Source organism: Chionomys nivalis, chromosome 13 (genome assembly GCF_950005125.1).
Source record: "Chionomys nivalis chromosome 13, mChiNiv1.1, whole genome shotgun sequence".
Taxonomy (NCBI): domain Eukaryota; kingdom Metazoa; phylum Chordata; class Mammalia; order Rodentia; family Cricetidae; genus Chionomys; species Chionomys nivalis.
The window spans coordinates 56861371-56879093 of NC_080098.1; the positions used below are offsets into that span (position 1 = coordinate 56861371).

Consider the following 17723-nt stretch of genomic DNA (forward strand, 5'->3'; position numbering starts at 1 on the left):
ACTTGCCTAGTTCAATCTTGTAATAAGCCTGTAAGACACTCTGAGCTCTTATTTTTAATATTCATATGTATGTGTGTTTGCTTGCATATGTGCCTGGGTACCATATGCATGGCTGGTCCCTGGAGATGCCAGAAGAGGGTGCTCGATCCCTTGGGTCTGGAGTTACCAGTAGTTGTGGGTTGCCATGTGGGTGCTAGGAATAGAATCTGGGTTTTCTGGAAGAGCAGTTAGTGTTCTTAACTACAGAACCATCTCTCCATCTCCATCCAGCTGTGCTTTAATGTCTCCATTTTATAGAAGAAGAAGAAAGAAAACTGAGGCATACAGGAACATCCACCATAAATGACAGCATCAGTCTGCCTGGTCATGTCTAGAGCTGGCCAAACCAACTTGTCCATTCTTGATTCTTCGGTCGCCCTCTTAGGAATGGGTGGCACCAGAATATGTGTGCCAGTGCTTTTGTGCACACTGGCCCATTTCATCTCCGTGACCTTGGAGCTTCTGCTATCTGCATCCTACAGATGAGGAAGTTGAGGTTAAGAGTGTCCGTTACTTGTCAAAACTCTTCCTAAGCCCAGCGCTGCGCCCTGACAAACAGGGTAGGTAAAAGGGCGTCCCTGTTTGTTTGAGGATGATCAAGGTTCCCATCACCCCTTACTTCCTCCTGCGCAAAGATGTACATGGCACAATGGATTTCAGCAACAGGTATGTGTAGTAGTCAGTCTGAGGAGTAGAATAAAAAAACTTAGGGCAGAAATCAGCCTGAGAGCATCTGTGGCCTTACCCTGGCCTGTTCTGGTATTGTCCACTATTTCACTATTTCCTCCCCCCTCCTTTTTTTTGCTTGTTTTCAGTACAAGGCTTCTCTGTGTACCCCTGTCTTAGAGCTCACTATGTAGACCAGGCTGGCCTTATACTCATAGAGACCTGCCTGCCTCTGCTCCTGAGTGATGGGACTAAAGGCATGTGCCACCACGCCTAGCTTCAGTTTTTTTTCTCTTTAAGATTCTTTTAAAATTTTTATATTATGTGTATGAGTGTTTTGTTTACATGTATGCCTGTGTGCCTGATATCTGTGGGGACCAGAAGAGGGTATTAGATTCTCTAGAACTGGGGTTATGGTTGTGAGCTGCCATGTGCATGCTGGGAATAGAACCCAGATCTTCTTTCTGTGGCAATACCCCTTAGCTGCTGAGCTATCTCTCCAGTCCTGATTTGATTTTCTGCAGACCTGCCTCTGCCTCCCCAGTGCTGGGATCAAACTTGTGTGCCACCACCGCTAGCCTGGTTTGATTTTTCAGCCAGTTGAGAGCAGCGTCAAAGAACAGACCGCTTCCTGAAGAGTTATGCTGCTTTCCGATTTCAGTGATTGTGAAAATGTCACTGAATGATGTAGTGACACTTGTGGAGTAACAGCAAGAGAATGAATGAATGAGCTAACCACAGGCTTAAAATAGCCACTACCTGGCCCTTTCAGAGGAGGTAGTATGATGAACATATTTGCCTGGAATTTTTGAAGAAAAAGTTGGATCACGATTGTGAGTTTTCTAGACAACACAAGCCGACTCTCTTAAGCACAAAATTAGTTCAAACACATTGCTCAGCAGTAGAGTGTTTCCCTAGTGTGCCGGAGTCAATGCTCAGCACTTCACACACACACAAAAATGAGTAGATAGCTTTCAAAAGTGTGGGACTTTGGTTGTTTAAGAAACAGGCTTAACTCACTTGGTTTTTCTCTTGTATAAAACACAGCCGGGCCGTGGTGGCGCACACCTTTAATCCCAGCACTTGGGAGGCAGAGGCAGGGGGATCTCTGTGAGTTCGAGACCAGCCTGGTCTACAAGAGCTAGTTCCAGGACAGGCTCCAAAACCACAGAGAAACTCTGTCTCGAAAAACCAAAAAACAAACAAACAAAAAAACACTATAGGGTTGCAGGGCATGTGGCTCAGTTGATAGAGTGCTTGTCCAGGCATGTTGGCTCCTGCCTGGAATCCCAACCTTTAGAAGATATAGGCAAAAGGACCAGATAGTGAGTTCAAGACCAGCCTGGGATACGGGAGAACAAAAGCAACAGAAGCAACAGAATGTATGTGGGTCCTGTATCCTATGCAGGGAGACTCTGGCACAGATTTTCAGAAGACGATCCATGAGTTCCTGATAGGGAGAGTTGATGAAAATGGTGTGGAGTTTCCAGAGGTCAGAGGTCTAGGAGAGAACAAGAGGTCTAGGAGAGAACATCAGAAGTGACCTCAGTGAAGTCACCCAGGTGTCAGTTTAGCGACTGTTGAGGTGGAGCAGTCATTATAACCAGCATCAGCTTCTTGGACACCGAAGGGGAGGAGGGGAAGCAGTGCAGACGTCTGTCCCCTGTCACAGGATGGCATGGACATGACAGTCTTGTCATCTTAGCCTTGTCTGCACAGGATTAGCGGTGATCTTGGTCAAGGTAGAGTAGTTAACACCAAGGCCATCGTGACCATTTTAGTTTCCAATGGTGACAAAATCTTTGGTGGTTGTTGTTTCGAGACAAGTTCTCTCTGCCTAACAGTCCTAGCTGTCCTGGAACTAGCTCTTGTAGACCAGGCTGGCCTCGAACTCACAGAGATCCGCCTGCCTCTGCCTCCCTAGTGCTGGGATTAAAGGCGTGTGCCACCACCTCCCTGCAGGTGACAAAATCTCGAACCTAGTCCAAAGGCTGGTATGAGTCTTCTTATACACCAGCCTGATCTTCAAAGCCTCACCCTTGAGGGTTGCCCTCAGGAAAAAGCCATTATTTTTGAACTCTTTGATGGGCAGAGGGAAAAGACTGACCTTTCCCAGGGACTTGTTCTTTATACTCTTGACTCAGCATCCCAGCTTGGTGATGGAGGCCGTTGCCTGCCTTCACCCCTGCTTTCATGACTCCTGTGGTCTGGCCCCAGGCTGCCATACAGTCCTGGGAAGCCATCATGGTCCCCCGGGGCCACTGCTGAAGCCTCTGTGATCTTTCAAGCCTGGGTCCCTGGAGCATCTGCCGTTTGCTGTTTTCTTAGCGAAGAGGAAAGCAGCTTTTTCAAACAAAATGAGCAGACTGTATGTCTGTTGGTTTGTATTTCTATTTAGCCCTTGTACTCTGCTGCTTTTCAGAGGAACAGCTGGCGCTGTTCTAGACTTGCTGACATAGAGGTTCTTGGTCTTCAAGTCCTTTCACAGCAAAGAATTTACCTCGCTTTGTAAAGACTTGAGATGTCTTACAGAGGAACAAGGCAGTCATGGAAAGGAGGCATGGAGGTGGCAGACAGTTGTAGTCTCGGGCCTCAGGAGGCTGAGACAGGAGGATTGCTGAGAGTCTGAGGACAGCCTGGGTCATCTAAGTGAATTCAAAGCCAGTGTTGGCTACAGAAACAGAGCCTAAATAAAAAGAAGGGTTCTGAGCTCTACCATGATGACTATTTGGAATCTAAATGACCTCACGAGATTTTGAACTTGAACTTGGTTCCTTCTTGAACCATCACCTGTTGCTCACAATAGGGTGCCTCTGTTTGTTGTTCCCACATCCCTACTTGACTTTAAGAAAGTTTGTTATATGGGCTGGAGAGATGGCTCAGAGGTTAAGAGCACTGGCTGCTCTTTCAGAGGCCCTGAGTTCAATTCCCAGCAACCACATGGTGGCTCACAACCTTCTGTAATGAGATCTGGCACTGTATCCTGGAAAGTATATATATAATAAATAAATAAAATTAAAAAAAAATAAAGTTTGTTATGATGGTATGCGAACAAAGAATGAATAAGGCCAGCTTCCAAAGGGACCAATACTGCCCCTGAGTTTTGATGTTAAAAGGGAAGTGGTAAAAGGATCATTCTGAGTACCAAGTACAATTGTGTGTGTGTGTGAGTGTGTATGTACTTTGATTTTAAAATCTGTTAATTATTTGATAGCAATTTAAGAACCGTGAACTGTTCTGATGAAAGTCAGACTATTCTCTTGTTTTGGAACATCAGAAGAGCTGACAGCACCAGGTCCCTGATTCAGTATGGTGTTAGTTGCTAGCATGGCAAGGGAGATGCTTGCTTTGGGAGGGAAGGGGTAGAGGTTCTCATCCCTTCCCACCACCCCTCCCTCTTCCGATGTCCACACACCTCGGCCAGGTGCTAACTGCATCTGTCAGCTCATTGTCAGCTCAGCCTTCCTGCTTCCCCCAGCCGCAGGCTCTCATTTCCCCCTGCACGGGAAAACATAAGGCCTACCCACAACTTTTTTTCATTGTGTTGGTTGCTGAAGGATTTTCTGTTTGCTTTTTGACCTCTTTTTGGGCCAAAGAATTAGAAGTTGCTGGACAGACACAACAGAAGCCTTCCGTGCAGGACAGGATGGAGTGATCTTGCTGGAGTCCGAAGGACTCAATCAAACCATTCCTTTTGGAGCACCCACGAATGAGCGAGGGCATGCAGGATTCAACCTGTGCCTGGGTACAGGTTGTGTGACGTGGCACCGGAGGGTAGCCACGATCAAAAATTAATTCTGCCTTTCAAAGTAACCAGCGCAGGAAGACAGAGGCCTCCTAACAGAAATAATAGTAATTGAGCAATGAAAGTGAAACTCTGATGTGACCGTAGGATGATGCGGGAATGTGCTGAATGACAATGCTGTGCCCTGCAGATGCAAATCTTATATCAGTCAATAAATAAATCAGCATCACCTTGGTTCCACAGCCAACAATCACACCTAGAGTTCTAACCATGTTCTGCTTCTGTTACCTGGAAGAAAAGTTAATGAGAAGTCAGTCCTTGCAGGGCGGACAGTCCTATGTCAGTCTCCCTGATTGCTCAGTTCTTTGCTGGTGTGTGGGTCTAACCCTGTGTGCTGTTAGTTGTCTTCTGTCTCTTTTGTGACCATAAAGGTTATCCCGAGCCATAGAGAGGCAGGATACAAAATGTTCACTGGAGGACAGTTTTTAGTAGTGATATCCAAGAGGCGTAAACAGAGCAGAAATAATGCCCGCGATGGAAATTAATCACTCAGCTCTCCATAGCCCAGCTCTTCATAGAAGAAAAATGCCTGCTCAGTTACCACAGAGACCAGGCCAAACAAAACTACTGATGAGGCTAGTCAAGAAAAAGGCATGGGAGCTTCCTCCCAGCCCATTCATCAGAGCCAGGCCCGATGTGCCTGCACAAACTACAGAAGTGCTTGGTGAAGTATGACTTTGGTAAAATACAGAAATGGTGAGGTATGGTTTTGGTGGTGGTGGCCCTGTACCATGCCTTTAAACCATAAATTGCGTGCCAACATCCCAGCCTCCCACTCTTCCTCCACCCCACTCCCATCTCCCAAGTACAATCTGCTTGATGATAAATTCTTGAATTTACTTTACTTTGACATCCATCGGCACTCCCTTTGTAAGATCAGTTTGGGACAAAGGGAAGGGGCAAAATTAGAACCTCTAATTTCCCCTCTGCCGTTAGCCACTGCCCAGCCAAGGTTATATTTTGTATAAATGAATGAAGCCATCAAAATGGTCTTTTTGGGTGTTCCCTTTATATAGCATTCTCTCACTCCCTGTCTCTGTTTTTTCTCTGTCTGTCTCTCTCTCTGTGATTATTTTTTTCTTGAGCCAAATTGGGGAGGGGGGGCGATGATAAAGGAAGAAAAAGGGTCTTGTTTGTTTTTGTGTGTGTGTTTGCTTGAGACAGGCTTTCTCTATGTAACTCCAACTGTCCTGGAACTTTCTATATAAACCAGACTGGCCTCAAACTCCCAGAGATCCACCTCCTCTGTCTCCCAAGTACTGGGATTAAAGGACTGCACCACCACACCCAGTCTGATTGCTTTGCCGAGACACGATCTCAGACACGATCTCATTTGTAGCCTGAGCTAGCCTAGAGCTTGGAATTTGCAATCTTCCTGTCTCAGCCTGCCAAATGCTGAGGTTACAGGGATTAAACTGCCACACCCTGTTCAAGGTGTGAGTTTGGGGGATTAATTAACCCACTTAAGAGCTTTAAGGTTAAACCAGGAAGCAGTGGCACACGTCTTTAATCCCAGCACTCAGGAGGCAGAGACAGGCGGATTGCTGTGAGTTCGAGGCCAGTCTGATCTATAAAATGAGTTCCAGGACCGGCTCCAAAGCTATACAGAGAAACCCTGTCTTGAAATGCTCCACCCCCCAAAAGAGCTGTAACGTAAAAATTTTCTTTTATATTATTAGACACAGAAATCAAAATATCAGTTCATTAGTAGGATCAGAAGTATAGGCTACTTTTCAAAAGAGGAAAAAGTAACCAAAGGCAACACTTTCTGAATCCACACCCAGAAAGGAGTCTGCTTCCTCCTGGGGTATGAGCAGGAGGAGTGTCACTTAATCAAAGGGATCTGCAGTGAAGCTCTTGTGCCATCGCATAGAGGGAGGGCCTGGTGCTTGCAGAGGCAAGGAACTTCTCCCTGGAGCAGCTGCCAATGTCTCCCAGCTTTGTTTGCCTAGAAATCCCATCGGACCAGCCTGGGTCCCCCAAGCACTCCACATTCCCTGTGAGCTGGCAGGCCATACCAGGGTGCGCAGGTAAACTAAAGGAATTTGGAGCCCTGTAACCAGACCTGCTCTTCCTGGTTTCCCTGAGTCACAATGACTGATACTTCCAGGAATTTTACAACAGCCCAGAAGCATTTGTTCTTTCTTCAGAGTCCAGGAAGGGCGAGAGTAGGGTGGGCGGGACTGAGAATAGAGAATCCCGGGAGTTTTATGAAATGACCCCAAAAGCGATGGCATCCTGCTGTTAAAGGAGACTTGGTGGCTAGGTGCTTGGACATTGCGAATAATGCTGTGTTGACAGTTCAAGACATCTGAAGCTCATGGTGAAACAGAAACTAGTGGCTATCACATCTCGCCACAGTGTCATCAGCTCAGACCCTCTGATATGAGAAGTCTCCTCAAATCGCGTTTGATTCTTAGTTCCCTCTTCTCGTCAGATTGAGCTTAACACAGGCAATGATTTAATCCAGCAGGGCTCACCACAAAGTTTTTCTTTCTTTCTTACTGTTGATTATCTATTTAGGCGTGTTGCAAAGCCCTTTTTCCTTATTTCTGCCTCTGCCCAGGGCAGAGATAACTCGGAAATGAAAAAAATAAACTAGAAAGAAGAGAAACAAACACCTAGGAACCATTGCCCTAAGACAGGCCAGAAAACAGAGCCACCTCTTCTGGAAGGCCCGGGGTGTGCAAGAATAAAGAGCAGTTTAGAAGGTAGGAGGGAAGGTGGGTGGGGTTGATGCTTGAGAAAGTCGGTTCCTGGTCCCGTCACTCGGTTCCAGAACGCAGCTTACTTGGAGGCGCCTCTTGCTTTTCCTTTGCATACGAAAAGGCTTCTCGGAGGCTGGGCGGGGCTGGGCTCCTCCTGGCGTGGATTTGGCAGCTGGGGGCTTCGGGCTTCGGCTGGCTGCGAGCGCGCTGTGGGAAAGCTGCGCATCTCCAGCCCATCCCGGAGTATGGACCAGACTTAGCTCTGGAGACCTGCGCCTTGAGAACTGGGGAGCGCGAGCCCGCAACTCTGCGGGAGAAGCCAGCGAATCTGGGGGAACCAGGTCCGCCTCTGGCGCCTAGGCTTTCAGAACTGTGAGCGCTTCTCAGTCTCCGGAGATAATTCTTCCCGCCTGGAACTGAAAATAATGAACCTATGGATGAGTTGCGTTTTCGCTTTCACTGCGCTCACCGTGGTGATTTTTGTGGTCTTTTATCACAGCCAGCTAAGCCCGTACAGCCTCTATCAGCCGCTCAACAGCTCCAGCGAAAAGACGTCTGTCATTGCCTGTGATTACGGTCTACGAAATCATACGTTCTCTATGTGGGGGAATACATTGCCACATCCTTTGGGAAGAAGAATCTCTTGCCAACTGTACCAGACTCAGAGCCACTATATCACCAGACCCCTGTCGGAAGAAGAGGCTGCCTTCCCCCTGGCCTACATCATGGTGATCCACAAAGACTTCAACACCTTTGAAAGGCTCTTCAGGGCCATTTACACGCCCCAGAATGTCTACTGCGTGCACGTGGATGAGAAAGCCCCCGGGAAGTTTAAAAAAGCGGTGTGGCAGTTACTTGAGTGCTTCCCCAACGCTTTTCTGGCTTCTAAGACTAAGAAGGTGGTCTATGGTGGCTTCTCCCGGCTCCAGGCAGACCTGAACTGCATGGAAGATCTGTTGGCCTCCAAGGTCCCCTGGAAATACGTCCTCAATACCTGCGGGCAGGACTTCCCCCTGAAAACCAACAAGGAAATAATTCGCCATCTGAAAAGATTTAAGGGGAAAAACATCACCCCAGGGGTGCTGCCTCCAGAGCACGCAATTGTACGGACTAAGTATGTCTTCCAAGAACATACAGGCAAGGGCGGATTTTTTATGAGAAAAACAAACACTTTGAAAACTCCACCTCCTCACCAGCTGACCATATACTTTGGCACGGCCTACGTGGCCCTCACCAGAGACTTTGTCAGCTTTATCATGAATGACCAAAGGGCCCTTGATCTCTTAGAGTGGTCTAAAGATACCTATAGCCCTGATGAGCATTTCTGGGTGACACTCAATAGGATTCCAGGTCAGTGCCCAATTGTCATTGACAATGCTTCTTAAAATGTCATATTTATTCTTTATTTTCAGATTGCAAGTGTGTGTGTGTGTGTGTGTGTGTGTGTGTGTGAGGTCAGGAGAGCTCGAGGGGGTCATTCTCTTCTTCCACTACACGGGTGCCAGGGATTGAACCCAGGCCTGAGGCTGGGTGGCAATTGCTTTTACCTGCCCATCCATCTCAATGGCCCCTTTGCTACCTCTTACTTACTGAGCTATAAGAACTCATTCATTTAAGTTACTTGAAAGAAATTATTTTATGTTCTTGAAAATGATGAGTTTGGTTGCGTTTACGGACAGTTTTGTGCTGGTTCTGTGGTTGTATAAATATCCAAGAAGCTGTGATCTAAGGGATACCTCAGCAACCGGCAACGCTGTGGTTCTACTTTCTACTGTGTGCTAGATGCGAGTTAGGGTTTCATCCCATCTTTAGAGTTTACACTGGTCATAGTCCATCATAAGGACTGAAGTCTCAAGTGCTGGGAGATGGGGTTTTAAGTCAGCATTCTAGAACTAGAACACGTGAGGTGGAACAGGCCGTGTTTCTATCTGAAGGAAGTCATTGAGCAAATTCGATGTAAGGTTGTGGGCGGGGCTGTTTCTACACATTGGGACACCTGCTTGGATGTTCACAAAGCTTCGCTCTGATTCACTCTGGTGCCCAGGTCTCAATTAGGCTGAACAAACGCAGCCTGACGTTTCGTTGCCTAGAGGAGCGGGTAACGGTTTGGAGAAGGACATGGACATACACGGGGAGTGCGGCCGGAGTGGGTCCATGCAGAATTCTCACCTTTCAGTTCACAGTGTTCTTTGTACTAGCCATTCCTGTTTACAGCCTTGTGCCTTCACCCAGGGGAAGTCTGTTTGATGGTTTATGGTGATTTGGAAACGGAGCCAAGGTATGCCAGGCAGCTGTCAGCCAATGACAGTAACAAACTCCCCCTTTGATTCAGACCTGGGCTGCTTTCCAAAATTGCTGCCCATAAGTCGTGTGAGCTGCAGGGGAGCGTCCCTGCATGCTGGTTTCCAGTATTGCATCAGATGACTGGAGGGTGTCAGTTCTAGCTAAAGATGGCCATATACCTGCCATTTTTAAAATAGTTCCTGGCTTTCTGAGTTGCAGCCTTATCTTTGGCATATTTTTCAAGTGCTGTTGGAAGCTACCATCATACTAGACTCAAGGCAGTTATACATATTTAGGTCTCTCATAATTCAGCATTCCTAATGGCTGAACTAGAAGGGGAGTCCCAGACTTTTCTGCGACTGTTCCTTAGAGGCAGAAAGTGAAGAAGAGAAGCCCGGTGGCCAGGGACAGACACATAAGCTGTCCTGTAAGAGTTTATTTCAGAGACACCAGGTTTTCAGTTCACAGAGATTCCCAGAAGGATACACCATCTATTAGGGTGCATTAGTAACTCTATTCTATACCCATTTCTTTTTTTTTTTAAATGTTTTATTTTGACATTATTGTGTTCATGCTTACAATGAGTGTGGGCCCATGTGTGGAGGTCAAAAGGTTGTGGAGTTCTTTCCAGGGACTGTACTCAGATCGCTGTGCCCCTATACTTGCTGGGCTATCTTGCTAGTTTGACTGATTTCTGTTTAAAACACATGTCAATATTCCGCACGTGGCAACTGGTATTGTGTTTGTCGGTACAGTTTTTACCAGATGTTAGGTCCTCTTTCGCTATTCCCATGTGGGGATGAGTGGAGCCTTAGTTTGGAGGAGTGCTTGTGCTTATGTGGGCCACACTGTTGGCCCCAGATCAAGCTGGAGTCTGGTAGCCCAAAGCTTCAGCTATTTCTGCTGCAGCGGGAAAAGGAATAATCATTTTTCTTCCCTGCATATCAGAAAGAAATGTCCTACCAGAAAGGACAAAGGATGCAGGAAAATGAGGAGATTCGCAAGTGTGTGTGTGTGTGTGTGTGTTGGAAAGCAAACACATGAGACATTTTTGGTCTACTATGTTACCCAGAGTCATAAGGTATCCCTTTAGGAATTAAGTATCCTCTCTCTCTCTCTCTCTCTCTCTCTCTCTCTCTCTCTCTCTCTCTCTCACACACACACACACACACACACACACAGGCTTCTGTGCCTGTTTCCTTGTGTCCCCTGAAGCACGCTTTGGTCTGACTCCTCTTCTCTAAGCCAGTCAGTGGACATGCAGAGTAGCCATCAGTGAACGTTCTTAGCGGCTGGGAGTGGGAACAGCAACTGGGCTAAGACTCTGCAATCACTATGGCAATAAGAGAAATGGAGTTTACCCCCTCGCCATGGCCTCTCACGTTTTCCCCATCACTGTGGTGTGTGCACCTGACTGCCTGCTTCACCGTGGTCTCTTAACAGACTTTCAGGATCAAGAAACAAGAGCAAGGTTGGCCAATTTCTCCTGCCTTCTCAGTCTCTGTGTGTGTGTGTCTCTCTCTCTGGTGATCCACCCCTTCTCGACCCAGCCCCCGCAGTGTAATCAAACCAGTTAGGTTTCCAAAAGGAGCTATTGGAAGCCAGGAAGTGGGTTTCTGAGGAATTTCACACAAGATAACTGACACGTGGGTTTAAGCTGTTACAGGTCACTGTCATCTCACCACACCAAGCTGGCGATGTCACTGCCCTCAGACCGTGAACACTTCTTAGGGCGAAAGATTCTTTCCTTTGTCTCTATGCTCAGCATTTGTAGGTTGCTTCAGTAATAAGTATGAGACATCTCTTCCTTCCTTTCTCTCTCTTTCTTTCTTTCTTCCTTCCTTCCTTTCTTTTTTTCTTCCTTCCTTTCTTTCTTTTTTTTATTTATTTATTTTGAGACAGTTTTATGCAGTACAGGCTGACTTTAAATTTGTGTGGTGGCCTGATGATGACCATGGACTTTTGATTCTCCTTCTTCCACCTCAGAGGCTGGGATTGCAGGCTTCTGATATTATGCCTACTTTCTGAGGTGCTAGGGATTGAACCCAGGACCTGGTGCTTGAGAGGCAGGCACTCTGATCAACTGGCCTGCATCCCTAGCCCTCGGGAGATCTTGGTAAAGAAGAAAGGAAATGAAGTGTCTTGAGGACTTCACACTCACACAGAGTGGAAAAGAAATTTTTCTGAGTAATGACCTAGCTGCCTTTATCTCTTCATGGCAACGCATGTGCACACGCACGCCTACACGCGTGCCGCGGCATGTCAGATGACAGGAGTTAGTGCTCTTCTTCTACCACGTGTGTCCTGGAGAGTGGAACACGAGCTGTCAGTCTTGGCAGCAAGCACCTTTCAGTGAACTAGACTGACTCGACGTTTTCAGACATCAACAGCTTCTTTAGTTCTTCATTGTGACAAGCACTGTTCTATGTGCTGAGGGAGCAGCCAGGAGCAGACAGAACTCCATACTATTTGTGTTTGTGGTTGTTTTGATTTGGAGCTAATTGCCCCCACCTTAACCCCTCAAATTTCTTTGTTTTGCTTTTTGTTGGGGGAAAGGGAGCTGGGGCTTGTTGTTGGTTTGGGTTTTGTTTGTTGTTATTTTCTTTGAATATGTTTCTATTTTGAAAATATTGAGCTGCAGCCAGGTGGTGGTAGCACACGCCTTCCATCCCAGCACTCTGGAGGCAGAGGCAGGTGGATCTCTGTGAGTTCAAGGCCAGCCTGGTCTACGAGAGCTAGTTCCAGGACAGGCTTGGACAGACTCCAAAACTACAGAGAAACCTTGTCTCAAAAAACAAAAAACAACACTGCAGAGCTGTAGAAATGGTTCAGAGAGGTTAAGAGTACTGGCTTCTCTTTTAGGGATTCAATTCCCAGCACTCAAATGGTGGTTCACAACCATCTACAGCTATAGTCTCGTCATCTGATGACCTCTTCTGGCAGGCAAATAGATGTACATGTAGACAAAACATCCATATACATAATATACATCGATATACATAAAATAATATGTATATATAAATAATACACACACACACACATTTGGTTTAAAAATAGGAAGGGCTAACGGTGTAGCTCATGGACCAGAGTACATGCTCAACATACACAAAGCCCTGGGTCCAATTCTCAATGCAAAAACAATTTTGAAAAAATATCCAAAGGCTCAGGGTTGTAAAGGCTGTGTTCTGTCCGCCACTGAACTTACTATTTCTTGGCATTTCCTCCCAGAGGTATTTTATTATGTTTTGGAATAATAATACCACTAACAAAACACTGTAGGAAACACTCAAGTAAGTGTTTTATAAGCTCACTACAAATATATCCAGCTTAAAAAAAAACAAAAAAAGGTCTTTCTTTTAGGCCCCACGCTGTGTGCTAGGAACAAAATTCTGCATGGTGTATTTGTTATTTAAACAGGTGGTAGGCAGACGTGTTGGGGGAGCTATTTCCAATTCAAAAACCAATTCCTTATTTTAAAGCATTTTAAAATCCAGGTCTACAGAGTTCTGTGAGGTTTGGCAGGTCTACAGAGTTCTGTGAGGTTTGGTGACTAAGGATCTTTCAGCCAGTGTGATCAGGCAGCCTTGTGAACAAATCCATCCCTGCTTAAAGCTTTGCCATGGCTTCCCATTACCATCGGGGCCACGACCTCCATTCCCCGCACCTCACCCATACCCCTACCCTCATCTCTTTTTATAAAATGACCCACACTTTATACACCAACGACTTCTGGACCCTAACATTTCTGCAGTCTATACCTTTCTATTTAGCATTGTTTGATGACACCCTGTCATTAAGGATTCCCTTTCTACCAATCAGATCCAACTTCTCTTTGTGCTGTGTGACCGCAGCAGATGACATGTCTTCTTTGGCCTTTCTGATGCCCTTCTCCAGAACAGCTGGGTGTCCCATATTTGGCTCTCCTATCTCCAAGACTGCTTCTTCCAGCACCAAGTCATGGTGACCTGGTAGTAAACGTCTCCTTACCCCACCTACTCGGAATTTGCGCCTCTAAGAGCAAGCAACGTGACCTCCATCTTTGTGTTCCTTGTCTCTGCCACACACTGGACACTGTCACTTGTCATCCTGCTCACAGAAAAAAAAAAAAAAACAAACAAACCAGAATGCTGGATGGTTGCAGAGCTTGGGGAAGGTCAGAGAGGAGCTGAACAGTCAAAGACAGGAATTGTGTAAGAACGTGCCCTGTGCCGTGCCCTCTGCGGTGCCTGAGGCGGGGATGGATTTTGATAGTGAAGAGATAAAGAGAACAGTAGGTCAAACGCCATGTGGTAATATGTTCCAGTTAGGCAGACAAATGGAATCTGTCAATAAGGAAAGGAAAAGAGAGAGAAAGAGGGCATACTTAGTAAGCTCCAAAGCTCCAGATGGAATGCTAAAAGGGCCGAATACTTTGTTAGACTATATGATTCTCAGGGGGCTGGAGAGATGACTCAGTAGTTAAGAGCACTGGCTGTTCTCCCAGAGGACCTGGGTTCCATTCCCGGCACCCACATGACAGCCCACAAATGCCTGTAATTCTACCTCCAGGGGATCTGACACCCTCACACAGACATATACGCAGGCAAAAGACTAATGTACATTAGGTAAAATAAAGTTAGAATAATTAAAGTCATTAAAAAAAATGTGGTTCTAAGTAGCCACCCTAGGACAGTGATGCAGTCAGTAGGCATCCGATACCAAGGCAGGGCACCAGCGGGCAGTGCGTGCAGACGCCTCCACCGAGTATCTGCCTTACACACACCTGCACACACACCTGCTTTGAGTTTCTCCCACACCTGGCACTGTGTCCACCCTGCTGTTGGGACCATTCTGCACTACTCCCTGGTTCCTACACTGTCTGCTCTTGAGAATGCTGGCTTAGGAAATAAGCCAAGAGTGTGAAAGGTTGAGAAAAGACCATGCCCAAGCGTAAGGCAGAAGCTTAACACAGACGTACCTCTCACCAAGTCTAGACACTGACCATGTTCTTGACAGGAAGCTTCCTGGAGCCTTAAACAAGGTGGACCTGGATCTGTTCCAGACCTTTTCAGATCATGTATTGTGTTCTCTGTGCATCAGCCTGGATTTCAAATGCAATTTCTGGAATAACACAGGATGTGATCATTGGTGTCCACTGTCCTCATGGGAATGATAACCCCCAAGGGTCAGTAGAGTCCAATTTTAATCAGTAGTTCCAAACACTCAGGTCTGTTTTTGTGTCTAGAAGACAGTTGTTTGGTCAATGTGGAAATAAAGTCAGTACAGTTAAAGGAGAAATTTCACAACATGTGTCCATGTGTTTCTATCTACTGAATAGTTTCAAAATATCATTTTTTGCATAGCTAGATCGTATCAAATTCGTATAATAAAATGAAAACATGGTTTCAAAATACCACATTGGTGATGGGTGACCTATTTGGCTTCTTCTTTGGTAAGCGACTGGAGGTTCTTCTCTGGCCAGAAATCCAGATAGGTTCATGAGGCTCTTGGGGAAAGATTTATATCTGCACTGTTCCCAGATATTCTGTAATTTAGACTTATGGGTCAAACACCATTAAAATGCTGAGGGCTTGGTAGAGAAGCCATGGATAGATCATAGCATCTTAGATAAGCAAACTGTGTTGACATCGTGGCTGTTTATGGAGTCATTGTAATCTGTCCAGCCTTGAGCTCCAATGAAAGAATGTGCCACTCCTTTAGTGGGCAGTCTGCCCAAGCATCTTTGCTTTCTACCCATGCTGAAGGAAACTATTAGGAAGCACTTCTCTTAATTAACATTAAATTCCGAATGGCTAGACTATTTTATAAGATAAGAAAATTCGGAAATCGGACATAATCCTGTTCACCTATAATCTCAGCACTGCAGAGGAGGAGGAAGAGGCAGTGGGAAGGACATGAGTTCAAGGCCAGCTTGGGTCTCCTCGAGAGCTGTTGTCTACAAAGTGGATTAAAACATATGTGAATATTCATTATGTACAAATGCAGCTATAATTGGCAAGCATCTGCCAAATTGAATTTAACATGAATTCAATCCCAGTAGGAAAGTCCGCTACAGTTGCTGCTTTAGAACTGGCTACATTGTTTTCTTTCCCACTCTGCCATCCATCCATCATTCTCTAACAATTGTACAGCACAGACCTTTCCTGGAAGCTGAAGACCTCTTTTTTTTTTTTTTTTTTTTTTTTTTTTTGTCAACAACAATACAAATGTAATTACATTTCAATGACTCCTCAGAATGATTTGATTTTAATTGTATACGAAAGTCACAGATAGTTGATATAGGTACATTTCAGTTTATACAGTGATTGATATATATTTGATATCTTAATTATCTCTGTAACAGAAATAGCTATACCTTATTCCTATGAACTGAACACATGAGCATTTCTTTCCATTCCTTGTGTTCACATGGTACCACAAAGAAAGTTTGTCCTGTTTTCTCTAATGCAGAGTCTATACTTAAATTTATACATGCATATATAGTATGTATAGCTGTATGTAGGACATCATAAGGGAAGAGGCCTAAGGGAGGGTGGAGGGCATGGTTCAGCACATCTTTAATTTTAGTACTCAGGAGGACGGGGAAAGAGGCAAGAGGATCATAAGTTCAAGACCACTATCAATATCTGTTCTCAAACATAAATTGAGGACAGCCCATTTTGGGGACCCCTCCTTGCCATAGGGACAACTTTCAGGGGTTAGTTTTCTTCATTGCTACTTCTTAATAAAACCTTGCCTCACCTTCAAAATTGGATTAAACTACACATGACTTTGTTAAGTAGAAGTCCATTCTTATTGGTCAGGAGAAGGTAGCAGAGGGCTTGTGGCATGAAAATAGGAGGAGGAGCAATTGGGGGAAGGAAAGGGACCTGCAAGTGTGGAGTGAAGGGGTGGGGACAAAGTAAGAAAGCATAGAAAGACACATACATGTGAAAACGTCACATTGTATATTTATTGGCATTCTATTATTTGTTTTTATTCTGTTATCTGTTATTTGGTATTCTAACTGAAATTAAAATTAAAAAGGATGTGCAAATATGTAGAAAGAAGTTTAGAAAGCTGTATGGCAGATTTACATGAGATATACGTGTTAATAGCTAAGGGTCCTGTGAGATGGCTTAATGGGCAGAGGCGCTTGCTGCCAAGACTGTTGGCCTGAGTTCGATCCCCAGAACCCCTATGATGGGAGAACCAACTCCTAGAGTTGGCCCATATGACCTCCATATGTACACATGCTCACACACACAATAGATAAATGTAATAAAAATAGTACATTGAATATTAGCATATGCTTCATACCTTAAGTATGGACTTCTTTGAATTGTGAGACTAAAAAAATATTTTTTCCAGCAAACGGGGGGAGGAGGTGGAAACCAGAAAAACATTGTTTAAATCCTTCTTTCCAGTGTTTGCTAAATGGGTGATGCTAGCCTAAGATGCTGTTGAGCCTTAGGATGGTGACTCTATGGAGTTACCAAGGCGTGCATGTGGTCCTGGGGTTGCCAGAGCTCTGCCTTCCTCAGAATCCCCCCCCCAAGAGCCGTTCCAGCACAGGTTCCCGGGTCTTTGCTACAGCAGCTTCGGCATCTATATATCTCCAGCAGGTGCCGTGGAGTTCTTTCTCTGGGACACATGAGAACTGCTGGGCTACCCCAGCCTTCACAGACCCTGGCACATTAAAATTTGCAGCAGATTTTTGGGCTGGTATCTTAAAGGCTATTGGCTGAAGGAGCGGAAGGAGCTGCCGTGGCACTGTCCAGCAAGGGATGAGCTGGCTGAGGGAAAGGTAGCCACGGGTAAAAAGGAAGCAGGCTTCCGTAAGAGAAAACTTGATGGTGTTGAGTGCCCGTGGCAGGCTTTCTGACAGCCACGGACAAGTGGCTACTGTCTGGAAAATGCCCTTATTAAGGACATAACAAAGGCTTTGATGGTAGGGAAATATAGCCGTGAGGTTGGTTTTGTCTCTGTCAGCAGCGCAACCTTGCCTGACAATCTGAGTTCAACCCGGGACCCACACTGTGGAAGGAGAGAAAGAACCCCTGAAGGTTGTTGTCTGACACCCTGTGCTCTCAGTAGCCATCCAAACACAAAATAAATAAATGAATGTCTAAAAAAATATATTTAAAGAACTAACAGCGAGCATAAAGTGTCAACTGACTAACATAAAGAAAGCCTGAAAATGGTCTAAGTTCCTATACTGCAGAGACGCTGAAGATATTCTT

The 17723-nt window shown here is 45.6% G+C and overlaps 1 protein-coding gene across 4 annotated transcripts in view; it reads left to right on the plus strand.

The window, feature by feature from the left end:
- Positions 1–17723, plus strand: part of Gcnt2 (glucosaminyl (N-acetyl) transferase 2 (I blood group)) — a 90084-nt gene that overhangs the window by 44153 nt on the left and 28208 nt on the right. The window contains exon 1 of one of the 4 annotated variants that reach the window (XM_057787574.1): positions 7417–8568. The exons of the other annotated variants lie outside the window; for them this stretch is intronic. Coding sequence (XP_057643557.1) covers positions 7644–8568 — 925 coding nt within the window. The 5' untranslated portion in view covers positions 7417–7643. Of the gene's footprint in view, positions 1–7416; positions 8569–17723 lie in introns of those variants that run through there. 4 annotated transcript variants of the gene reach the window in all.